This window comes from Labrus mixtus, chromosome 19, assembly GCF_963584025.1.
Source record: "Labrus mixtus chromosome 19, fLabMix1.1, whole genome shotgun sequence".
Classification (NCBI taxonomy): domain Eukaryota; kingdom Metazoa; phylum Chordata; class Actinopteri; order Labriformes; family Labridae; genus Labrus; species Labrus mixtus.
The window spans coordinates 2,661,069-2,686,860 of NC_083630.1; the positions used below are offsets into that span (position 1 = coordinate 2,661,069).

The following is a 25,792-nucleotide window of genomic DNA, read 5'->3' on the forward strand; positions in this document are numbered from 1 at the left end:
TGCACCGCAGGCCACTCCCACTAAGGTCCTCTTTTTACAGACATTTATTTCATCACATAAGGCCATTTCCTCAACTGATTCAGAGATTTCTTCCAGAAGGAATTGGCATCTTGTAAATTCCTGTCAGAAAACAGACTCTATGTCTGTGTCCATAGAAACAGTGAGAGCACCGACACGACCAGTCCGCCCCAGCTCGAGCCGGCCCCGGCTCCTCGTCCTCAACGCAGCAGCCCCCTCGTCGCTATATTGCGGCTTGCAGAGATAGCCACGAACATCCGATTTGAGCACAAGATCTTCAAAATCCCCTTCATCCATATCAGCTTGAAGTTGAAACATACTTTTATTATACATTTGTTCTTCTCAGCTTTCTCCACAGAGCCTGTTAGCATAGCTTCATAACAAGATGACGGACGTTAAGTTTTGATTCTGGGAGTGCGTTCCCACCCACTGATCTCTAATAGGTCTGTAGCTTCAGTGGGTGTTCCCCCCCCCATGGCGGGTTGAAAATATGAGGAACTAGTGATGTAGTTTCTTCCCTTCTAACCAAAGCAGCCTACGATCAGAGGCTCCTTTTTCAGAAAAGAAATACAGATCTTTCCCGTCTCAGGGGAAAATGAGGGCGGGATGCATGACCATTCAAAAATACTACCAGGTGTCTAATGATACAAAGCTTATTGCAAATAGGTGAAGTATCCCTTTAAGAACAAGTCCTTTAAAATCAATATAATGGAGTGTAGGCTGATCACTCCTGTGTTTTATACTTGATTTGTTTTCTGATTCAGCATCAAACAAGGATTCCTTGCATCCCTCCATGCATCTCTGGTGGGAGGGACTGAGATGAAAGTGGAGGAGGTGTGAGGGATGCATGGAACTGAGACGTACCCCTTGTTGCAGGTAGATGTGAGAGGAGTCTGAGAGGACTCTAATGCAGCACACCTGAGCAGGCTGGTTTCATATAAAGCAGACCTGCTCATTCTTCTCACTCTCTTCCTTGGCCTGCAGACTGCTGTCAGAATTTCTTTGTATATGCTCATTCACCCTTACTTCCTCTCAAGCATAACACCTTGTAACTTATTAATTCAATTGAAATATAATGTATAATGTTGCTGTCTGTGTGGTCTCCCTCTTTTGTTGCATACTGTTGATCCAGGTTGTGACACCGTGACGAGCAAATGTGCAGACGGCCTTTCTCCACATTCAGACGCAAAAAAAGAGCAAACTGCACAGAGCAGGACAACTAGTGGGTGTGTTAGGGCTGGCGTATTTTCAGTACAGATTCTTTTGTGGATTGGATTCTTAAAGGGGCAGATTGCAGGTAGTATTTCTGCCTGATTCAATAAGAAGTCTCTCATGCTCAGTTTGTGTTAAATGATTTCCAGTTGTGCAAGATGTGTTTGATTGATCTGCCTCCAGGACGTCCACCTGAAGGTCCGGAGAAACACAGGAGCACAAGCACATCAATTCAGCGTGGCTGCATATTACCGGACATCTGGGTCGACAGAATTACGCATGGCATCAAAGACCCCTATGCTGCCCCAAAAGTACCTGTGTGAGACTTACTCAACTTTAACCACATTTGTACAAGAATGTCTATAGCTTTTACATCCCTGGTACCAGCAGAGAAGTAACAGACAACCAAAGAAACTGACACAGCCAACGACTCATTGCAATCAATAAGAAAAAGGTTTATTTTACAAAAACACAAAACTGAATTTAATGAACTAGGTGGGGGTGAGGATTGGACAAAGTGGTTGTGCCAAATAAATAAACTCAACAAAACCAAACCAGACTTAACTAGTCTCTAATCTCATGAAAAAGAAATCCGAACACAAACCTAACTTCCTTCTCTAAAAATATTCAAAGAGAAAACTACATGGGTGGCACAAACCAGACTTACCTTGTGTTTCTAACAAAGTCAACTATGGATGTGTAGCAAATGTAGGGAACCCCAATTTACCTTGTCCAACCTCACCACAAACCTTTCAACACAGCAAGACTGACAGAGAGCTCCTACTGCAGAGCTGGTGTGTTCTTATATGGAGCCTCTCAGCTGCTGATCATACAGTGGCTGGGTGAAGCAGGTGATGTTCATTAGGTGATTACCTACAGGGGAACAAATCAAGAAGGGAGTGAGGTCTCAGGCTGCCGGCCATGTAACAATAGCATACTGATTGAACAAGTTAATATACAAATATCAAAAATAAACATGAGAATGGGGGCCAGTGTCCATAAATATGCTTGACATTACTACGGCCTCCACACATAACACTAAAATAAATTAATTCTAACACATCTACTTCTGCTAGTTCTCAAATGTTAAGAAGGTATCTTCTTATTTCAAACAGTTTCTGCTTGTGTTGCAGTTTCTTCCTCCCTCACTATACACATAATCATGACTGACTCTTTTTTTCTCACTTCCTTAGAAGAGGTGTGTTATATTATCAGTGACCAAGTGTGTTCCATCACTTATCTGAATCACTTTAGACAGTTCGGCTGCAGAGAAACATCAGACATTGGTGCTGAGACTTCATTCAGGTGAGATCTGGTAACTTTAAAATGTCAGTGTTGTGGTCTTATTACAAATACAATTGAAAAGAAAAGGAAGTGCAAAACAGTCCTGAGAATAAATATGAACCTGATGATATATTTTTATTTGTTTGGTGGGGGTGGTTACTCTGTGTTTGAGTAAAAAAAAGTGTGTTTGAAATAAATGTCTTAAAAGTTATTTGCAAATAAACTTTTATTAACTACGACGGAGGACTAGGGCCACGTAAAAGAAATCTAAAATTTCTAGATTAAACTTGTAAATTTACAGGATTAAAGTCATAAATTAACGGGTTTGAGACCAGCCTGCGCACATGATGAAAGTAGAACTCAAAGTATTTTCTTCTGCAGACATCATCCTCCAAGTCAGTATGGTTCTTTCTTCAGTTTCTTCAGTATCTTTTCAGGGTCCTGATATTTTATGACAATGTGAAGATGATGATGTGCCAAAAGCATGTGTAGTTTCATATCTGCATAAGTAAACAACACAACTATTTGTGTCTGTTATCGGTCTGCCTTGTTAAAGTGTCTCATGTGCAGAGACAGTTTGTGTCCTGTTCCTCATTTTACAAATAAACAAGGTCTTACAAGTTCAAGTGAAAACTTCTCTTGAACTGTTTTTACTGACTACACAAGGAAGTATCCTATTTAATTATTAGTGAAATCTTTACTAAAGTATAACAAGATGCTCCATGTTTGTCATTTGAGAACAGGAAGCTGCTGCTCTTCTGATATAGACTAAATAACGACTTTATTATTTTATTCTTTAAAGACTTTAAGAGTTCTACTTTCATCAGTTTCACGCAGGCTGGTCTCAAACTCATTATTATTTTTTTAATGTGGCCCTTATCCTCCGTCGTATATTAACAAATTCAAATTATATTTATAATATTTTTCTCTCTTAATATAATCACACATTGTTTCCTTTCCTCCAAACCAACATAACCCACTGAGATGTATTTCTAGAAATGTTTTAATTTTCCAGGAAATGACAACAGCTGAGGTGTGAAGAAGAGTTTTGTGGTTATCTTTGAAACTCTCCCTGCGAGTTAAATGATCTAATGACATCGATGAATCAGATGCAGAATCAGGGCAGCGGAGGATTATTCAAGACCCATTTATTTACTTTAATTAGATTGTGATATTTGAAATGTCTGAAAAAACACTGTTGAGAGACGTTATGTTTGATTGGCTATGGTTGTTGCTTAACTGAAGGTAACACTGTGTTTGGCTGAAATTCAAAATATAAACATTAAAACATTTCATCAACTGAGAAAATCTGAAATAATAAACAAAAAAACTAATTTTTTTGACTTTGACTCAGTGTGACTGAACTTGTATTTGACTTGAGGAAATCAAAGATCTGGTGCTTTCCTACAGTTCAATTCATATCTGTGAAAATGATCTTGACTCGAGTAAAGTCTCCATGATGAAAGCCCCATGTTAAACGTATTCAGCAGTCCTGACCAATGAATCATCCTCTTAGATGTCACTTAGATGTCACTGCCTGTATCCAAATCAAAAGGGATCATTTAAAACATAGAAATTAATATAAAAAATAGTTTGACTAAACTATATAACAATCATCAGCTTTTACACTTGCAGAAAAAACACATGGTTAATGACTCCCTGTTTAATTTTTTTTATTAGTGCTGATCATTGCTTCATTTATGTAATGTTTAAAAACTCCCTATGTCTTGATCTCTTTACCTCTAGGTTTCAATCTGAAGAATGACAGAAAACTACAATAACATCACCCACTGGAATGGCAGCTATGAATACTTCGACTATGAGTATTACCAAAAATTACATTTCATAAGGCACGTAGTAACATGCATCGTCATTAGTATCGGCCTTCCTCTGACGCTCATGGTCATCTGTGCTCTTTGCTTTCTGGTATGTACATTACATGACTTTATTCATTTACTGTCTGTGCCATGTGTTTGTGGAACAGTCTCAGGATCAGAATCACATCAACAATCATTTTTTGAGAGGTAGACAGTTCTTACTGTGTTAAAACAGTGTGCATATATTGATGCCACATGAGGAGGATGATAAGAGCTGAAAGTCCAGGAGGTGTTCACTGAGCCAGGTTTCAGTGAAACACAGGGCAGTGGATCTGCTAAAGTCCGTATTTGTGCTGTCAGGAGCAGCAGCTCGTCCATCTTGTGTGCTACATAAGTAGACGTTTTCCAGGTAAATGGATTAGAGAGCAGAGCACAGTCTGAAGTCTCTGCTGCCTCACAGTTTCATTGCTCCAACTTGCTTCTACCCATCAGCGGCTTCTTCAGCAAATCCCATAGAGATCTGCTGCCCCTCTATATGGATCAGGCTCAGGAGCAAGGATTCAGTTGAATTGGAGGGTCTGTCGTAAAGACTTGTACAATTAATTTAGAAATGATTTAATAGATAATTGGTATTACATAGTGTTGCTTTAACTTTTAAAAAAATGGAGATTAGTTTTGCAGTTGCTCTTAAACTTGTTAATTATTAAGCCCACGTTTTATGAAGAAAAACATATCAGGGAAATGGAAACATTGTATAAATATTTGTGTTCCTTTTCCTCAAACGATACAAATTGATTAACTTCGTTCTGTGGGATTACTCATTAGCTACTGTGTGCAGCGACCATAAAATACAACACAAACATGCTGGGCAGAGGCTGAATCTAATAACTTTTGTGATCCCATGTTTTTTAAAATTGGACCTCATCATCAGGTCAAATTGTCCAATTTGATTTATGACTGACAACCAGTGAAACTAATGCTATTATTATAAACTCCAGCTGTTCTTTGTATTTAATGCTACTACAAGAATAAAGCAGATTTTTGTCTGCTTACATGCTAAAATGAACTGACCTAATAGTAAACTGTCGGCCAACCTTCATCACAATCTTTTTTATAGAACATGGAGATCACATTAGTGTTGTATGTTATTTAGATTATTTTGGGATTTTCATGCTTTTATCTTTTAGATATAGGACAGTGGACAGAGTCATCAGGGAGAGGGAGAGTGGGGAACGACATGATGGGAAGCAGCCACAGGTCGGATTCAAACCCGTGCTGCCCGCCTGGAGGACAACAGCCTCTGTTCATTGGACGCACGCACTAACCACTTTACTACGTGCGGCCCCGGATTTTGAACTTTTATCATAATTGAATGTTATCACCAGTGCACTGTAGCTGTTCCCACTCAACGTTCTTGAAGCTAAAATATGCCACTTAGGGGCGCTTCCATCTTGCGATTTTGACGTCATTTGGAGCCAGAGTCTGCGCAGTAGGGTCCGGGGGGAGGAGCCCTGGTAACACGCCCCGCCCATTTAGCGTACTGCCCTGATGACTTAGGCAGCCCAGCTACACCGAAAGTGCTCTGCCGGTCTACGAGTCTTATGAAGAAATGTGTAAGTACAACAAACCACCGTATTCAAAGTCTAATATTTAAACACACTGTGTTTTAAATAATCACGCTATTTTGATCATTATTGAAAATACGTGGGCTGCTGGGTCCTCTGTTTTTAACAAAATCGTTCTATGTTTAAGCTAGGTTAGCACCACAGACCGTAGGCTACAGGTGGTACGATATGTTGTATTTTGTTAGAAACTGATAGTCTGTAATGTGATTCATGTCTGCTTTTCGAATATATTTAAGTGAACAGTAAATCAATTGTTTTTTGTGTCTTCATTTAGGCAAAGAAGAGATAAAAGCAGCTGGTCTGACATCTTCCACAGAGGTGAAGTTAAAATCATCTGTTAAAAGTTTATATCCTGTGATTTTTATTGAAGTTTCATAAGAGGATTGTAAAAACAAGCTATTGTTAGTTAGCTTAGTTTGAAGGAACCTCCTCCTTTTTTCACCTGTGCCAGATGCCCTGCTCATCCACTGTGGTAGAAATGACCTTACACCAGCAGCTCTCCCAGATGAAGAGTCCTCTCTGCCATCACCCAGAGGAGCTGATCGACGTCTGCACAACTGAAGAAGGTGGACAGAGTCTGGTGCTTTGTGACAGTGAACAGTGAGAAGGTGGACAGAGTCATCCTCAGATAAAACACAGAGATCCTGGTCAATATTTAATGGTGCTATTTTCTTTCCATGATGTTGCCATGTGTTTGAAAGGCCTGATGCTGGAGGGTTGTGTTGGATTTGATTTTTCCATCATATTTTAACAGTCAAACAATCATCCAGGATCTTTATACTTTATTTGATTTTTGTTTGGATTTCTTTGTTAAATTATTTTTTAATACTTTCTCCTATGTCCCAGCAGTTCAACCTGATGGTCTCTCTTACTTATTTTTCACATGGTTAATGAAGCCAGGGGTCGTTTATTGAAGTTTTTTTTTTTTCATAAAATGTTTAAATAAACTTTTTTAAAATCTGAATTGACTGTCTCTGATTAACTGGAGCACTACAACGTGTTGGTCACAGTAAAATAATTTAGCAGTTAAGTTCATAGCTCACATTTGAAAAGGCTTGAACTGACATTAATTTCTTCTTGACCAACTACAGCTAAGACAACAGACGAGCTCAGCTTGTTACAGCCGGTCTTGTCTGAGATAAATGGCCTTCAAACTTATTTAATATTAAACATTTAAAGCCAATAAGCATAACAAGATACGCATTAGATTCCATTTACATTTATTCAATCACAGACTTGTCAAACAGTCTGGCATTTTGTGCTACTGTTTTCAAGAGTTAATGACTGAAGAGAAGAACTCCATCGAGAGAGGACAGGAAACGCTCAGGAGACGAGTCCTCCATGTTGTCAGTGGTTGCTGATGGATCTGAATCTGAGGGCATCTTCTATAATAAAGAAAAACAATCATGGAGTTAAATGTAAAGTATAATGAATTTTACTGTGATGTTTATGCCTCAGACCTGAAATCAGATCTGTCCTCAGGTTCTGCTAAACTTCAGCTTCTAAAGTTTGTTTTTAAGACAGGAGAACTATTTAAGAGGAAAAACAAAATATATAATAAGACAGGATGAATCCAATAATATGATCAGCTTTATGAATTTATGTTTTAAGATGCATTTTTTGCATTTTCTTTATGTAATAAATGCATGCCATTTATTTTTCTGTCATTTGAAACATGTAAACACTGTGATGTTGCAGCCTTCATGACCAGGTTTGTAGGTAAAATGTTCTCTGAATTTCCATGACAAAAATGCATTTTTGTCCTCCTCCTGGTCGTTTTTCTCATCCTCTGCCATTGTCATTCGGTTGTTTGGAAAGTGCTCTCGCGCATTGACTTGCAGCGTACCTGTGTGCATAATGCCACCTGCTTCTGCATCCGCACAGTGCAACCTGCGTGTAGTGCCGTAAAGTAATCCCTACCGGTAATCCTTTTTTTGAGAAAGTAACTGTATTCAGAATACACCAATTTAAACTGTAACTATAACGGAATACAGTTACTCTTATGTAGTATTTTAAATACGTAACGCCGTTACATGTAATCCGTTACTTCCCAACCCTGCGTATATAGTCCTATGAATTTCAGCTTGCACAGTGAGCGGATGAAGGTAAAACCTGTTACTCTCTGTATAACCCACTTATCACTCAGACTGTAAACATGTACACATTAGTAATGATGCAGGCCAGATTACAATTATTTGGCTTTGTTTTTGCCCTAGATACTTTTTTGAGACTTTACCAGACGTATTTATTTTTGCTGTAAAATAACTGTACAGTCAATGAACCTCATCTATGAGCAGATTTTTATTATGATTCTTGGTTTTAAATACAATTTAAATCACAATAATGATATAACAATATCAAGAAACATAGCATGTCAGTTATTAGGTTTGCTCATTTTAAAAAATAAAATAAAAAGATAAATCATGCCGGATAAGTAACCTAGCTTTACAACATTTCAGCTAACCTTAGACTGCTTATGTGTTAGCTAGCTAGAGAACGATTTTAACCAACCAATGACACATAAATCACACTTTTTTACTTACCGAAAACACTGCAAAGATCCCTTAGCTCCAACAGGTCGGTTAGAACAGTTTACAGCAGAACAACTGCTTCAAGGGTTTATGACCTATACTGCAGCCAGTCAGCAGGGGGAGCTCTAAAAATAAAAGCTTCACTACACCAGGGACCTTGTCCCGTCCATTATTTTCACAGTCTATGGTTGTCACCAGAAAAGAGATTTTAAAAGTATAGCTGCATGTCTGCAGATATACCAGTGTGTCAACTACGATGAGAGATGGATGAAAAATACATATATGTCTCTTACTGCAACAGCTGGGCAGAAGAAGGATGAGAACATGTTTACAACTGATTGTCTTCTTCTTGTGTTTTTCTGCAGGTACGAAAGGATCATGTGGCTCCAATCTACGTCATCAACCTTCTCATTACTGACCTCATTCAGCTCTGCTGCCTGCTCCTTCTGGAGATAAATCAGTATCATTTACGTGCCATCGTAGATTATATTTACTATAGTGGCCTAATGACCAGTGTTTGCTTCATGGTGGTTGTCTCACTGGAAAGGTAACTATATGTCCTGTAGCTACGTCTGTTTCTGACTTTAATATTTCTGACTTATTCTGCACCTCCTCAAAGACAACGTGTCCATCTTTTATTGCAGATATCTGGTCATCGCCCACCCACTGTGGTACCGCTTCAAACGAACCATCAAGATCTCTGTGGTGGTCAGTGTCGTGGCCTGGCTCATTCCTCATGTTATTTTCCTCCCTTTGTTTCTCTTCTCTGTGCTTCCGATGATTCCTTTAAAAGTGATAATTAGCGTCTTCATCATTTTCCTCATCATTCTCTTCCTACTGTTCATATTCTTCCTGGTTGGGACCCTCAGAGCCCTCTCTGCTTCTGTCTCCGTCCCCTTTGAAGAAAAACGTCGAAATGTTGTAATCTTGGTCCTGGTGCTGCTCATTTACACTTATTTGCTGTTCCTGCCTATCATGATTGTTGTTCTTCTCATGAACATATTTGACCGAACTCTGAATGTCTTATCTCTAATGTTTGTTCACCTGAGTCCTCTTGCAGACTTAATTCTGTATGTTTTCTTGAGAAAAGAGTCCATTGGAAAGCTTTGTACCGCTGTGAACTGGTGCAGAGTTGCCAACGCTGACACCAACATATAGACAGTATGAATGTGGACAACATTTTGACATTGAGCTCCATGGAGGAAGAGAGAATGAGGAGAAAACAGACCAAAATGTTCTCTCAGTTTAGAACAAATGCATTTCTTACAAAACTGTATTTCTTTAGCTTGTTGTTCTTCTTGACAGTTAAGTACACTTTCTACTCTTCTTAACTTTTTAATCTTCTGATCAATAAAAGCTTTACTTGTGCAGTTCAAGTGGTTGGCATATCAGCTTTTAGGATGTGAGAGAAGGTCCTTTTCATTGTAAATTTGACAAAATGAAATATTATATCACAGTCTTGCTCATTACATTTTAATAATACTATGACGTTCAATAAATAAAAATCTGTTTCAAGACAAAAACAGGAAGTTAATGACTTATTAAAATCTAACAAACATTGCATTTTGTGAAGCTCACTGTGTGTTTACCTTTTATAAACTTTGATTACGCCTAGTTATGATCCAACAACAACGCTAAATGTCAAGAATATTTCTCATCATGTCAGACTTTTTACTTCAACAACTTGACTTCTGACAAGCTTTTTGGATAACTGAAAGATATCCCCACAGTGACATTAAGAATGACGGTAACACTTTACAATAAGGGTACATTAATTCACATTAGTTAAGGCATTATTAAGCCACTTATTAAGCCATTATTAAGGCACTGTCACTGAGGATGGTGATTCTTGGATGTAAATGGCACAAAATGAGTGACTTCTGTTGAAGTGACTTTCACTTGTAATGGCTCTGGACAAAATGAAACATGAAAAGAAAAGATTAAGACTAAGAATAAGTAAAGTGAAGTACATATTGATGCATCTTTAATAAAGCATGCTTACGTGCCTTCTTACTGAAGGAGACACACACACACACACACACACACACACACACACACACACACACACACACACACAGTTACTCTTTACGGGTGCCTGTGGCCTAGTGGTTAGTGCAGTGCCGGGTACAAATCCAACCTGTGGCTCCTTCCCTGCATGTCATTCCCCTCTCTTTCTCTCTACCCTCTGTCTGTTGGATATTATATGAACTCAATATGAAGACAAAGACATTTTATTATAACAGGAAGTCATGTAGTAGAAAGGAAAGTAACCTTTATCATTAAACACATGACATCCTCATCAGTTCAGTGGCTGGAGTTTGGACGTGTCACTGACCGGACTGACCAGCAGAGGACAGCAGAGGTGGTCTGATGTGGCGGCAGCGTGTGGGGGCGTTTAAGATGTGTTTCATATGTGCTCAGTTCTGGTCACACGCTCTTATTTCCATCCCTCACTCTAATTATAGGTGATGTTGCTTTCTCTGTTTTAGCTCCACTCTCTGGAATCAGCTCCCACAATCCATCAGGTCTGCAGAAACTTTGGTTTCAAGAAGCATCTAAAAACTCACCTGTACATACTTCATGTAACTCCCAAAGTTTGTTTCTGTGTTTTCATGACCTTAACTTGAGTCTTCAGCGATTAAAAAGTTTGACTTACTTCACATGAGGCTCAACAACAAAGATCCTAAAGGACCCCCTCTGCAGGTCAAACCATCACCTGTGATCATGCTATTTGATACACAGACCTCATCTTGAAGTGCATCTTCTCCAGACTCCTCTGAATTTTTCCACAGAGAAAACATTGAAATCTGGTGTTTTCTGCTGACAGCTGTTGTTTTCAAAGCAGGGCAGCATAAAGGGATTCAAATATTCATGCATCTGTTGCACATAAATATGTCAACAAGTATCTATCGAGGGAATTCTTTTCTATATCCTGAATATAGTGAAGTGTCTCCTCTCGTCTTGTTTGTCTTCTCTGAGCTCTGCTGGTTTACACTCGCCTTCGGGGTCCGCCGCTCCCCCGTTCTCCACAGATTGAATCCCCTCGGGCAGCGGAGTGTCTGCAGTGTGCACGCTCAACTAGAAGAGGACAAGTGGAAAAAACACACAGCTGAGTAAGCACATCTGAAAGACGAAAGGTCGAAGCAGAAAAAAAAAACCTCAATACAGGAAAAACAACTTTGGAGACATTTCTCCTAAACACAACGTTTGACAGGATAAACTGAACGTCCACTTCTGGAGCAAACCGCTTCAGTCTCAATCTCAGGTCTTAATTCAACCAATATAAAACCTTTCTTTAAGTTATTTTAGTCTTCCTTTATGAGACAGGACAGCTGAAAGAGAGAGTGAGAAGGGGATGACATGCAGCAAAGGGCCGAGGTGAGATTCAAACCTTAAGGCCGCTGCAACGAGTACATGAGTACCCTCTGTACCTCAACCACCCGAGACGTGAGCAGTGTCCTCCTTAAGCATATCAGTCCTTAACAACCTGTCATCGTATCCAGTGAACGCAAACATCCTCGCTTTAGAATCTGTCAAATATAACTTTGCATGAAGGCAGCGGTTTCTTTACTCACACTCACACACGTGATCGGACTTCTTATTTTAAACGTGTTTATATTTCCTGCTTTTATTTGAACTTAAAACTTAACCTTGAACTTTGACCTCTTCTACTTTCACTGTGTCTCATCAAGTCAAATTCATGTTCTTTAAGTTGAAAATTGATCCAGAGACTTTATTACAGCTTCATTGTTTTGAGTGCATTTTAAACAGCGTCAGATATTTAACTTTCTAAAGTGCGTCGGGCTTCTTTCGATCGGTGCAGAAAAAAAACACTTGAAGGTGTAAATGTTGCATAAACTAGCAGGAAGTGTTGTTTAGAAGAACCCTGCAGTACAGCATTAAACCTCAAACAATCCATCCATGAATGTACGCTCCGAGTCTGAATAGAGATCCTCCACAAATCACAAACTGCAGGAGTGGAAGCAGCACAGAGGCAGACTGCTGGAAGAAGAACCAGTTTGTGTCCTCTCCAGCCCCAAGATACATGAACGACAGAATTTCTTCTATTTAAAGACAACATGAAACAGAATCTCTGAGAATAAAGAACACAGGTGTGCTGCACAGAACTGCTTCTTTAAATAATACATGTACAGTGTGAGCTCTGTTAAAGAGTTTACGGCAGTTTGAAAAACCTGCACAACGTACTGCCACTTTAAGTGTAAGAGTTTAAGCTCCTTTTATTTCACTCTGAGATATGTGGAGTCTGACCCTCAGTGCTCCTTCTCATAATACCTTAAAGGCAGGGTTGGTCATTTTCTTAAACTAGCATGATTTTGAAAGTAGCATTCCCTCAGTGCTACGTCTACACTCACCCCTCCCCTCTGTGCTCCCTCATAAGCCACGCCCCCTCACTTACATACAGAGCTCCGTCCCTCCAGAAGTGGACCTCAGCTCATCTCTTACATTGTGTAGAAACTACGTCGTCTCATGTCTCATTCAGCGGTCAGTAAACTCACAATGGCCCTTTCCCGATGGTCACAGTTCAGTATGTAGTGGGTACAAAATGATCAAAGGGAACGCTTCAGAACGCTGCAGGGCTGCCAGTGGAGGGCAGCTCTCCAGGTCTGGGAGAAGAGAGTCTATGTAAGAGGTTTCACTGTAGAGGCTTGAAGCCTCCAACATCGTAACACTAAATGAGAGTTAATGACAGTGATGTAGAACTCAAAATCAGTCTTGGTCTTCAGACCAGCTTGAGACCACCTTTTGAAGGTCTCGGTCTTCTCTTGGACTCCAAAGCATTTGTACTCGGTCTTGACTTGGTCTCAGACTGGGCGGACTCTGGATTTTAAATAAAGATTGGTCAAGACCACCAGCAATCGGCTATTTTTCCATCATTACTGTGATTAGAAGGAAAACACCTCTTTCTAAAAAAAATGTAAATTCATTTGTAGTTAGATTTTTATCGCCCGGTTACGGCTGCAACCTTTCCGTTGGTACAGTCAAAGTGAGGGACACGCCACCTAAACACAAGATGATGATTTTTCACTGATGTTTATGGTCTAGGTCTTGTCTCAGTCTCGATCCCTCAATGTCTTGGTCTTGTCTCGGTCATGGAGCACTCTGGTCTCGGGTATGTCTTGGTCTTGACACTAGTTTATGGATTTGAACATGGATTGCATTTGTGAAACTTGTGTTTGCATGCTTCACTTGAGTTTCTAGAGAAGATGCAAAAGTCTCACATCAACCGATGAGTTTTATTTTTCCTCTGCTTTCTCCTACATCTGTTGTTTTCAGCAGTCTGACTCTCAGGTGAGGATCCGCTTCCCAGAGCTTCTCTCTGAAGGTACTGAAAGAAAGAGACGGAGGAAAGAAAGGCAGGAGGGAGAGTGTATGTAGGGTTTCTGCAGAGCCTCCAGTGATTCTGTGACCCAGCACTGAGAGAGAGAGAGAGAGAGAGAGAGAGAGAGAGGGGGGAGATAGAGAGAGAGAGAGAGAGAGAGCAAGAGAGAGAGAGAGAGAGAAAGGAGGCTGGAATAAAGGGTCAGTCCAGGGATTGTGCTCGAAAGCAGAGGAACTACTTCTGTAACTGTGTGTTTGAGTCATGTCGAGTGTGTGGTGTTTATTTTCACACCCAAAGGACGTAGGAATAACCTCGGCCATGAGCCGGACCACCTTCTTTGAGGTAAGTTGAAATGTATCAGTATGAAGTTATCTGCTGCAGAGCGGCTCTGAGTTGAGTTTTAATGCAGCTTTTTGAGTTTAAAGTTTAAGATTTGTTTGTTTCACGAGGCCTCACTAGAACAAGAGAATAACTTTGAGCTTCAATATGGCTGAATTAATCATTTCTACTTCGTTGTTTTAACCGGTTTTTCCTCTCTGAGACTTCTTTAGAAACTTTGTTTTAAAAAGAAACTTGCTGTCAGTAAACCTCATGAGTCTGCACGTCGCTCCGAAATAAAATGAAATATGAATGAAATAAAATGTATTTTTAAAGCAGGAAAGGGAGTATGTCAACATGTTGAAGCTCATCTCATCAGAAAAGAAGGAACACAAATGCACAGATTGTGAAGAACATAAATCAAGCTTTTTGAAATTAAGAGAGTCTGATGTTTGAGGGATTCAACACAGCTGATTCATTCAGAAGAAAAAAATAAGACTTCCTGAATTTTAAAATAAAAGGTGTTCTTCTGAAGTGTCAGCAGGGTTTATGAAGTCCAAGTTTCAGAGTCAGAATAAAGCAAACGGAGCTCTTTCATGATCTTCCTCTTTGCCTCCTCAGTCTCGTCTCCCTGGGTCTGCTGAGCTTTAATGAAGAGGCAGACGAGTCATTCTGTGTGAGTGCAGCGGGCCTCTGTACTGAGGATAATTTACAACACGCTCTGGGACGTGAGCCACGCTTTCACTATCTGTTACAAACAGGCTGCAGGCAGAATGAGCTAATATTTAGCTGATCCGAGGGAAAGATGTACAATCAATGATTTAATTAAGAAGAGAAAACTGAGACTAATATGTCTCTAGATATGACGCAGCTGGTTAGCTTCCCTTAGCGTAATGAATGGAAACAGTGGGGGACAGCTAGCCTGACTTTGGCTAAAGCTAACTAAATGCTCTGACCTTAGTGGAGTTTCTTTTCTAGGTTTGATCTGAAGCTTACAGACAGTTTTTTCTGTAACTTCATGTTTTCTTGATGCTGGTAGATAATATTTCTCTTCAGGAGGAGCCACACTAGCTATTTACAAAGGAAGTCCATGTTTCCAAGAGTCTGGCAGCAGAGAGGCGGGCATGTCGGTCAGGCGCTGAATGGTGCTGATGTGATTTGTTGCTCTCAAGTCACAAGCAATGTTTGGTTGAGAACACATAAAAAATATATAATGATCGTATATTTGGCCTTTTCTGCAATTATTGATCGTACATCATACAAATGGTAAAATCATAGTGTGATGCAAGGTTAAGAGTTGACCTGAAACTGAAAGAAATGTATAACCATAATGTTTGAGAGTAAAGAACAAAAGGGTCCGTTGTGAATTTGGACAGCTCAGTGATTCGTTGATCACGTTTGAATCAGTGTGGAGCAAAAAGGACAAAGGCTAAAGTTTGGCAGCCACGTGCAGCTAATCAGCTTCAACATGATCCTGCTCAGTGTTTGAGCTACTGATCCTGAGGTTCAATATGAGCCGTGACGCTCATCAGAGGAGCCGTCCTCACTAATACGTTGACTATTTAAGTCAGCGATGTTTATAAAAACAGAAGAAAGGTTCCTTTTTGAAACTACTGAAATTCCTCTCACACACACTGAAGCCCTGTGAAGCATGCCGGCGCATGTTCAGTACGACCCGTGCTGTCAGCAGAGCGCCGTATTCCCCCGAGAGGAGCCGAGTGTCTGATAATCAGATTCACAAGGACACAAGTCAGCGCTCACCGCCTTACAACACACAGCAGTGCTCCGAGCGAACACGCAGACGCATCAACATGTGCCCCGAGAATACGGAGGGGAAGGTTAGCAGATGGAAGCAAAACAAACCAATCTCCCAGGGTGCACTGCACTGAGATGTTGCCGCACACAGCGCTCACATCCTGCAGAGAATGAACACAAACTGTGAAGTATTCAGGTTTTATAACGGGTGTTCTCAAAGGTGTGACATCTTAAAATCTAGATTTCATGAACCACAGAGGAGGGTTGATCGTTTGCAGAGAAAAAGAAGGTGGAGATAAAAACCGAACTGATGAAGGTGACGGTGCTTCTGACAAAAACTGAGGAAGAATTTAAGTTTCAACCAGATGAAATAAACTTGTGTGTTTGACAACAAAACAGCACAGGGCCTTGTCTCCCCCCCCCCCCCCCCCCCCTCCCCTCCCCTCCCCCTCCCCTCTCTCTCTCTCTCTGCTGTGCACTCAGCAGATCTTCACGTATCCATTAGCCGGTTATTACACCGTCCAGTAAGGGAACCAATTTAGCGAGGACAGCTCTGCTGAGCAGCACAGTACGTAGTGCTTTCAGGGCAAATTGTGGGGCGCCACCCACCGTCCTGCTCGCATATGCCATACATCACCGCTGACACGGTCTAATTAAAATGAAGAAGACAACACTGCTCCTACCTATCACACTCAACCAGAGTCAGAACGAGATCACTGGATTTGTTCAGGAGAAAAGGAAACACAAACACAGACCAAAGCGTCCGCTGTGACTAAAGTTATACAGTCATTTTTATTTATTCAATAAGTATGATGATAGAGAACGGTTTTGGTTCCTTCTCAGTCGTCCTTATTTGTTCCAAGAGCACATTTTTCTAAAATGTGAAACTCATTTGATTGTTTTTTTAAGAAGTATGTGCACATGACATTTCTTACCGAATAAATCTACTGAGTGTCAAAAAGCACATGGACCACTGAGAAACAAAACAAAGACTTCAGAAATGAGGAGAGCTGAGGGCAGTACTCGAAGCAAGACTAAAGGAAAATGGGGTCTGTTGAGCCGAAGGCAGTGTTTATAGGGTTACGAACGTGGCCTGGATTCAGTTATAAGTTAAGTTAAAATCTCTATTTCTTTTTCTATCTTTTAAGATAATGTTTGGGCCTTTTGTCTTTATGAGAAAGGACAGCTGACGAGAAACTGGAAATGTGTGAGAGAGTGGGGGGACGACATGTGTTGCACCCTTGAAATGAACCGGTCAGAACTCGTCCATCTTCACTTTTAGCAACTTTTATTAAAGAAAATGCCCACAGCTTTACACACGCTTCGTTTTCAGCCTACACACACCTCTGTGTCTTCTTCACTGCGCCTCCCTTAAAGGGCCAGTGTCTTAATCTTAAAAGGTAGATAAAACACACAGTATTTACTGTTTACTCTTAGAAATTTAAATGAACTTAAATACTTCTGGAAATTAAATTAGTTTAACTAGGGGCGGCTGTGGCTCAGTTGGTAGAAAGGTCGAGGGTTCGATCCCCAGCTGAGCAACATGTCCGATGTGTCCTTGGGCAAGACACTGCATTGCTCCCTCTGCTTCAGTGGCAGTGTATGAATGGATTAGTGTTGTACTTACTCTCTGATGTACGTCGCTTTGGATAAAAGCGTCTGCTAAGTTAATTGAATTGTGACATTGTAACTAGAAACACTGATATAACAAAATGACAGAAAAAAATATGAAAAAGCATTGTCAGCGTGTTACACATGCAGCAAAGGGCCGTGGTCAGATTCAAATCCAAGGCTGCTGAGATGAGGACTTCTATACACGGGGCATAACACCCCTCCACTCCTTCATTTAGTATCACATGTCGATGTTCTCTGTGGGTAGTTTAGATCCTCAGACATAACGCTACTTAAATAAAGACTCCAGCCTTCAGATTATGAAAGGTTAAATGTTCTTACTGCTGACGCTGATCCAGATTTTTTACTGCTCGGGGTTTTGTTGCTGATGTTGCATGTAGACGCAGAGTCCTTAGTTTGTGGATGAATTTGAGGCATGAATAAAAATCTCTTCCAATCATTTAAAGAAACATTTAAAGAAAGGTATCACCCGGTGTTTCTGTCTCCTTCAGGTGAAGATCCTGGACGCAAAGACCAAAGAGCAGCTCTGTTTTTTAGATAAGGTGAGCTGACATGTGAAAACGTAAATGTTCCGTCTTCCAGAGTCGAAGCAGAGAAGATATTCTAGATCAGCTTTTTAATGTCCACGCCATCAAAGCTAATCCACATGACATGATGTAACACACATTTTCCTAAATCAGACGAGCATATTTTGTGTCTTCAGAATCTTTTTGTTTTTGTAAAAAGAGTTTAAAGAACTTGTTCAACAAAAGAAGAGGATTTAAACCTCTGCATGTGTGTCCAGTCTGAGTTTGTAATAACTCAGAGCTTCACTTCATATCATCACTGATATCACATCCAGGTTCAATTCTTTGTGTTTCATTCAGGTGGAGCCGTACTCAACGACAGGAGACATCAAGATCCTTTTTCATAAATCATGTGAGTGTGGAGCTGCAGAGAGAGTGAGGACACTTTAATGGCACCGTTTCAAACTGTGCAGAATCGTTGGATGTCTGCTCCTTGTTCCTTTACAATGCATTAAACATCTTTCACACGTTATTTTGGGGTCTGAATCTGTGTGTACTACCTTCTCTGTCCATCCCTGTGTTTGTGTCCAGATCCGCAGTGGTATCCAGCGCGACAGGCACTAAAGCTTGATCCCAGTAAGTAACCATGTTGTCATTATTTCTTGTGTGGCCCCTCCTCCTGGGCTCATCTCCCCCAGAAGCCCCGCCCCCTGCAGGACATAGTGTGTACATGTACTGCTTGTATCTACACTGCAAGCTAACGCACGCTAGCACAAGCTAACTGCCGGTGTTTGTCACCTTCCTGTCCAACAGGAAGTAGACCAACTCCACGTCCACGGGTAAAAGACAACACAACGTTCACCCTCGTTTTAGAACGAGCTTTATCCACTTGGTGTATCCACTCCTAAAATCACCTGCTGCGCTGTCATTGGCTGGAGGAAACACACCAGCTCCCCACAAACACACCCTAAAGAATATGAGACAGACCACACATACTGTACGATGTTACAGGGCGTTTCCTATGACTTTGGACTATGAAGGCTTTTACTGAAAAGCAGAGCAGTGACTGGTTTAAAGCGAAGTGGGCCAGTTCCCCTGGAGGATGTGCTAAAAGTGTCATCTAATTAGTTCAACACATTAACTCTGTGTGAGCCCCCCTGAGCCGCCAGGTAGAGAGGACGAGTGCTGAAACACTGATCAGATCCAAAATCTAAGACATCACTAAGCCACAAAGCTTTGCTTGGATTTAAAAAGAAGTCTTGTTTTATGTCATTTTTTGAGCATCATCTTCTCTTCTTTCAGAGGAAAAATCCCTCAGAGACGATGAAGTCTTACAGAACCTTCCTGTCGGGACGTCTGCTACCTTTTACTTCAGAGATCTCGGCCCACAGTTTGGCTGGACGATGGTGAGAATATAAATGATATGCCAACAAGGGGAGAGAGTCTGAAAATGAAATCACTGAGAGGAACTTTGTAGTTTCTCCTCGTTTGAAGCAGAATGTGTTTTCTTTCAACTTTTGCACGCCTTCTTCTGTTTGTTTGCACATTTTGTGATAACGTTCATGAACTCGTTCAAACATGAGAAAGCATGGAGCCTTCCTCGTCTGCTCCTTTTCACCCCCCTGTTCTTTTTGTGTGTAGGTGTTTCTTGCAGAGTGCGTCGGAGCCCTTCTCACCTACCTCCTCTTCTATTTCCGAGTGCCGTATATTTACTCACACAGATTCGTCTCAACCTCCAGCCCTCATCCTGTTGTGCCGTGAGTGGAGAATTAAAAACTCAAAGTTACAGGAGCTTTGGCAATGTACCTGTAGGCACGAGGCAGGTTTATATGAGTTTTGTTGCCTCCTTCTAACTTTAGATTCTGCTCCTGAATGATCTGGATTTGTTTGGACCAGAGAAGGTAGGCGGTTTTAAGACACCCCCACACGGATGTTTTGGACACCCCTTGGTTTGCCAGATATGAGAGCAGTTATCAGGTCAAACCAACAGGTGTTGCAGCGATGGAAGCGGTCAAGAGAAGTGGTTCAGATAGAAGTGATTGTACCCGACCTGAAAAGCCTCTGCATGTTTCTAATAAGCTCCACGAGCAGAAACGTGCTCAAACTAGGATCAATATTGGAGATGTTTTTGAAAAATGGAGAGAGGTTAGAACACAGAAAGGTTTACAGACCCATGCAGAGCTGGATAAACACTGAAGCTTCAGAGTCCACCACATGGTGACCTGTGTGAGCATGGACTCTAGAGAGGAGGGAGGGAAGACAGCTCTCTATAATGTTTAGAATTTGGACTGCAGTACCCGTTTTAGACACTAGGTGGCAGAGTTACATACTGCTCCCTTAAATGTTTTCCTTTTATTTGCAGCACTTTGTTGCTGAATCACACAAGTTCTGTTGCTGCAGGGACCCGATTCTGCATGGGGATCGTTTCCGTGTAATCTCTGTCTGTATGAAAATAAATGTTTTTCAGATAAAGTTTCATTCCATAAAAAGACAGTAATAGGTTTAGTTAAAAGCACACATTTTATCCCTTTCACCTTGTCCCTGCTCTGTGTCTGTCAGGCTCGCCTGTGCCTGTCATTCCTTCCACTACGGGAAGAGGTTGATAGAGACGATCTTCGTGCATCGTTTCTCCCACGGGACCATGCCTCTCAGGACCATAATCAGGGTGAGAACGCCACAACCCTGAAAACATGCTCACCCTTTTTTTTTTTACAAGGCGTGGCCTCTTTTCCACATCCCACACCAGCTGTTGTGTAAACGTTTCAGCCTGAGGACTTTTACTGATACAGAAACCTGCAGAGAAAACAGTCTCAGAGCGCAGACTCAGAAACGTGCTCAAACTAGGATCAATATTGGAGATGTTTTTGAAAAATGGAGAGAGGTTAGAACACAGAAAGGTTTACAGACCCATGCAGAGCTGGATAAACACTGAAGCTTCAGTGTCCACCACATGGTGACCTGTGTGAGCATGGACTCTCGAGAGGAGGGGGAGCTTCTGACTTAAACTCCTGATAAACTCCTCACGGCGTCTTTTTGTATGTAAGTGTACACTGTCTAAGAGTTCTGTTTATTTAAACATCTGTATTTGTGTGTCCTCTCTCAGAATTGTGCCTATTACTGGGGTTTCTCAGCTTGGTTGGCCTACTACATCAACCATCCACTTTACACACCTCCGTGTAAGTCAGCACACACGCACGCACACACACACGCGCACACACACAGTTTGTCTCTATTTCTGCAGTATCCTAACCTTGGTGAGTCTCTCTCCACAGCATACGGAGATCTCCAGGTCCACTATGCGTTAGTCTTATTTGCGGTATGTATATGGACATGTGCACGATGCAGACACAAAAGTTTGATCAGTAAATGTTGAGTGAAGTGATTCCTCCTGTTGCAGATGTGTGAAATCGGAAACTTCTCCATTCACTTGACTCTTAATAATCTGAGAGGGGACGGTGAGTTGTTCAGTTTTTACTGTTTTATACTGTTAGTGTGTACAAACTTTCAGCAGAAACGAAACATTATAAATATAAAATCTTACCTTCTTTAACGTGAGCTCCTGAAATAAGAACTGTTCTGTTAATTAAATAGCTCTTGAAGTCCACTGTGGGAGTGGGTCCTCTTCCAGAGTCAGCCATGTTGCACTGCCATGATTGTACGGCAGCCCAGGGAGGACAAACAGAGCAGTGAGTCAGAGAGGGGTTCTAGTGCCCTCTGCAGGTTCTCCTTATCTCTGAGCAGTCTTAAGCAGTTTGTTGCTTATTGCAATCTCGCCAATATTGCTACATCCTTCACACTGCACCTTTAAAGGAGGAATGCATCAACTTTTCAAGACTTGAAACCTTTTCCGTTTTGTCCTCAATTTATAATTTCTTAGCATGCATCAAATATCTGATCTGTTCCTCAGGATCCAGAGGCCGAAGATTTCCTGTGCCAACAAAGAACCCGTTCACGTGGCTGTTTTACTTTGTGTCCTGTCCGAACTACACATACGAGGTAACTCAAACCATTAATTCAGCATGGCGTTGAGTGGCCACCGTAAGTGTCACCTGAGCTCGTGTGTGATCTTCTGTCTGACTGCACTGCAGGTTGGATCCTGGGTGAGCTTTTCCATCATGACCCAGTGTCTTCCAGGTGTGTGTGCTCGTTGTTGTTTTTTTTAACATTTATCTACATAAAGGCACTGAAACCTTCTGATATGTGTGTGTGTGTTGTGTTTCAGTGGCCTTGTACACATCACTGGGCTTCCTTCAGATGACCATCTGGGCCAAAGGGAAGCACAGAGCCTACAGCCGAGAGTTCAAGGACTATCCCGCCAACCGCACGGCCATCATTCCCCTCGTTCTCTAACAGTGAACTCTACATGAACTGAACATCACGAGTGTGTGTTCACTCTTAATGATTTCTACTCTTAAAGAATTCATCTATGCAAGTTCTTAGTATCTTTGATGTACTACAAGGGCCCTGTCACACAAGGACCCTCGTTAAACGATTGTTTCCCTACAGTATGGCGCTCTTTTCTGATGCTGGGCAACACGGTTTTCTGTGAAAATGGAAGTAATAATAAGAAAGCAATACACTTCAGCATTGATAAGCTAGTGGAGACGTGTGTCTGTGTATGTCTCTGGTTACGTACCATCATTGGAGTTATTTATTTCATTCTGTTGGCATTTTGAGGATGTGACTTAAACTTGAAAAACATCACTTCATCATCACTATGATGACCCTTCAGAGCATGGACTGGATGTAAGAAGTGGACACTCCATCTGGAATCTCCTCATGGTTTAGAGCCTTTGGGTTTAGCATTCTGACCGTGACCATCTTGGAGATGTTAAGTCGGTTGCGACCATATTTGGACATGAGGGTGGAGCTTGAAGGCAGCCTGTAAGAAGGTTAAGCAAATGTTAAGCTCTGAGCTAAACATTACATTTAGCTTGGTTAGCATTTTGCACCTGCAGTTTGTGTTTGATGCTTTTTATAAACCGTCCACTAGTAGTACGTACTGATCTGGCCAAAATGCAGTATGCATGAAAACAAGTGAGAGATCCGCAGTATGCTGAAAATATTCGTATTTACTGATTTGGGAAAAATGTAAAGTATGCATCAGACCAGTCTCCCTCGCGTACTCTTACCCACAATGCAAAGCGCCAGGTCAGAGATCAAAATGCAACAGCAGCGGCTTTCTCGCTGTTTTGGAAACCGCCTCAAACATACTACTATGAAACGCAGTCTGCAGTATGAACTGCAAGAACAAAAAGTAAAGTTATCACAGAGAATGCAAATCAGACACGTCGGCGTGCTGAAATTAAGCTTCTTTCCTGTTTGTCTCTTTAAAGCGATGAAGTGTAACACGAACGTGAAGAGCTTCATAAGAAGCCCTCACAATCCAATCTCAGGTTTTATTGTAACTGTTTTCTATAAAAGTGAAGGTCGCCATGTCGAACATTCTCAGTGAACAACTGAACCAACTAAAAGAAGAGCCGCATCTTTAGGACAAAGAGTGACTTTATTAGACATGACGCTCATCTCTGAATCATCACGCGTGTGTCCCGCTCTTTTAGACACCAGCTGGTGGTGAAATGTTAAGTCACATGAAAATGATAAAAAGGCCGAACAAAACGTTGGCATGAAAATATCTGAGACAGCAGCAGCAACAGGATTTTGTAACATTGATGAGCTGTATTGCACTGGCAGATTTATTTTGCAGATCTTTGTAAAACTGTGATGCTTAAATGAAAGCTGCATCAATAAAGTGCTAAGACTACGTTTCTCTTCAAGTATCTAAAGAAGGCAATCAAAAGTACGCTGCTCGGCATGGGAAGCAAACATACACAGGAGCTATTGTTTCTTTACCATCCAGCCCGGGTTATGACTCATAGAGAACCTTTCTGATATCAATCAAAGCTCAGTTTCATCTTTAAGGCCTACAAGGTGAGCGACACATACAACACAAAGCAGGCACATCAAAGCTTCACACTTTTCAAATTAAAAGCTCCTGACACTTTGTACTGAAGAAGCAGAGCGGAGGGGAACATTTGCAGCTTTGACATGCTGTCTGTCATTTAAGTGGCGGCATTCAAAGGCAAAGCAACCTGGGGAATGAAGAAGACGTCTGTAGAGGAGAACACAAACACATCATCCTGTGTGTCCCACATCTTCACCAGCTGCTTCTCTGCACCCGGCGACATATCCTGATACAAAGATCTTCTGCAGACCGTCTCGACTAACATTCAGTCCTGAGACGCATGCACACATCCTCAGGCTGCTTTCTTTAAACCGCATGAACTCTTCCTGTCAAGCTCTCTGCTGTGACTTCAGTTCTCTGCAGACTTGTTTTGTGTGTGTTCAACAAATCGCTGAGCTCCTGCAGCTTTGGGATGCAGCACGATGGTGTCGTCTTCTCGTGACTGCTGTTTGGCAAAATTCACAAAAACCTGCAAAGACACAGAAACGTTCAACGTGTTGTCATGTGCATGGCCTTAAGACCAGACTTGCAAGGCAGAGGACATAGAGTTGCTTGTAACAATTATTTCTGTCATCAATTCTTCTATTTGAGAGGTAAGACGAAGGATTAACCCAACACCTGATCATGCTTACCTGGTCCAGAGTGGTCTGGGACACGGAGTAGTCCTCTATCCTCAGCTGCTCTTTGTTAGCCAGAACCATCTGAAAGATCTTAGCCAGCGAGGAGGAGCAGATCTTGTACTGCAGCGTGTTGTAGTGTTTCTCTCTCTGGATGCAGCCGGGGAACGTGCTCTCCATGAACGCCTCGGCAGGGTTCAGGTCAGGGGGGGAACCGGGCTTGGCTGACCTGATCTTCATGGTCACCACGTAGCCGTCACCAAATCTAAATTCACAGCGGGGGGCGTCAAACACCCAGAGAAGGTTATTGCTTTTTGATTCTATATAATTGATTTTTTGAATTGGACCCGATATGGGATGACGTAAAAAGACTGACTTGTATTTGAGGTGCTGAATCGTTCCCAAACACTTGAAGGATCCGTTAACCATGATGGCTAAGCGAGTACACAGCGCCTCACATTCCTCCATGCTGCGACAGAGACGACAGAGTGAGGGTTAAAATGTGAGCTCATCAAAGCACAGGCGTGGTGACAAAGAGCGGCGACGTTTACCTGTGTGAGGTGAGGACCACCGCTCGTCTGTCCTGAATGACGCTCATGATGGAGTTCCACAGGAAGCGTCTGGAGAGGGGGTCCATACCTGTGGTGGGCTCATCCTGACACACAGTGACAAACAAACATCAGCATTGGTTCAGAAACACACAACATCACTGTGGTCCTCATGGTCCTCACCAGCAGCACCAGAGCAGGGCAGCCGATCATGGCGATGGCGGTGGACAATTTCCTCTTGTTTCCTCCACTGTACGTCCCGGCGCTTTGATCTGCGTATTCAGACAGACCCAGCTTCTGGATCGCCCACTCTGCAACCTGTGCAGCAGGGGAACTCTCATGAACCATTCAGGGGAACTTCAGTGAAACAAATATAGCTAAATATTACTGGACGAAGCCTGAGTGACGTCCCCCGTCTGTTCCTGCAGGGGTCCTGCAGGCGGTCTCCATGCTGGAAATGCTGTCTCAGTCTAACTTTCAGTCAACCTAACGACAGACTGAGAACTGGAGCTGAGGCGGGTTTTAAACCTCCTGACAAACCGTTACACCGCGCTCACCTGTCAATCAGGTCAGCTACACGCCTTATTGTGAATAACTCTTATCCTTCATCAAATCAAAACTGA

General features: G+C 41.7%; 2 protein-coding genes and 1 long non-coding RNA gene across 3 annotated transcripts in view; 2 read left to right on the forward strand and 1 right to left on the reverse strand.

Annotated features, from left to right (window-relative positions):
- Window positions 1-2,452: 2,452 nt before the first annotated feature.
- LOC132994224 (uncharacterized) lies at window positions 2,453-10,240 on the forward strand. The gene is made up of 3 exons (XR_009676635.1): window positions 2,453-2,535; window positions 4,261-4,440; window positions 8,853-10,240. It is a non-coding gene; the product is annotated as an uncharacterized LOC132994224 (long non-coding RNA).
- Window positions 10,241-14,046: 3,806 nt separating this feature from the next.
- tecrl2a (trans-2,3-enoyl-CoA reductase-like 2a) lies at window positions 14,047-22,544 on the forward strand. Its single transcript, XM_061064987.1, has 13 exons — window positions 14,047-14,170; window positions 18,025-18,075; window positions 18,400-18,451; window positions 18,631-18,675; window positions 19,342-19,445; window positions 19,681-19,796; window positions 20,599-20,704; window positions 21,143-21,215; window positions 21,312-21,355; window positions 21,437-21,494; window positions 21,947-22,035; window positions 22,128-22,173; window positions 22,262-22,544. The coding sequence occupies exons 1-13, from the start codon at window positions 14,090-14,092 to the stop codon at window positions 22,387-22,389; spliced, it is 993 nt and encodes a 330-aa protein (XP_060920970.1). The 5' UTR covers window positions 14,047-14,089; the 3' UTR covers window positions 22,390-22,544.
- Window positions 22,545-23,526: 982 nt separating this feature from the next.
- The window catches only part of abca4a (ATP-binding cassette, sub-family A (ABC1), member 4a), a 43,106-nt gene continuing 40,840 nt past the window's right edge, over window positions 23,527-25,792 (reverse strand). Inside the window, exons 47-51 of the mRNA XM_061064989.1 lie at window positions 25,353-25,487; window positions 25,173-25,276; window positions 24,998-25,090; window positions 24,637-24,886; window positions 23,527-24,473 (exon numbers count right to left, since the gene is read on the reverse strand). Of these exons, the coding sequence (XP_060920972.1) occupies window positions 24,354-24,473; window positions 24,637-24,886; window positions 24,998-25,090; window positions 25,173-25,276; window positions 25,353-25,487 (702 nt within the window). The 3' untranslated portion in view covers window positions 23,527-24,353. The remainder of the gene's footprint in view (window positions 24,474-24,636; window positions 24,887-24,997; window positions 25,091-25,172; window positions 25,277-25,352; window positions 25,488-25,792) is intronic.

Excerpts from the sequence above, each read along its gene's own strand:
- tecrl2a (XM_061064987.1), top strand. The coding sequence starts at position 14,090 with ATGTCGAGTGTGTGGTGTTTATTTTCACACCCAAAGGACGTAGGAATA. Across the intron at positions 18,452-18,630 it reads GATCCTTTTTCATAAATCAT|ATCCGCAGTGGTATCCAGCG; the intron begins GTGAGTGTGGAG and ends GTTTGTGTCCAG. Across the intron at positions 18,676-19,341 it reads GGCACTAAAGCTTGATCCCA|AGGAAAAATCCCTCAGAGAC; the intron begins GTAAGTAACCAT and ends CTCTTCTTTCAG.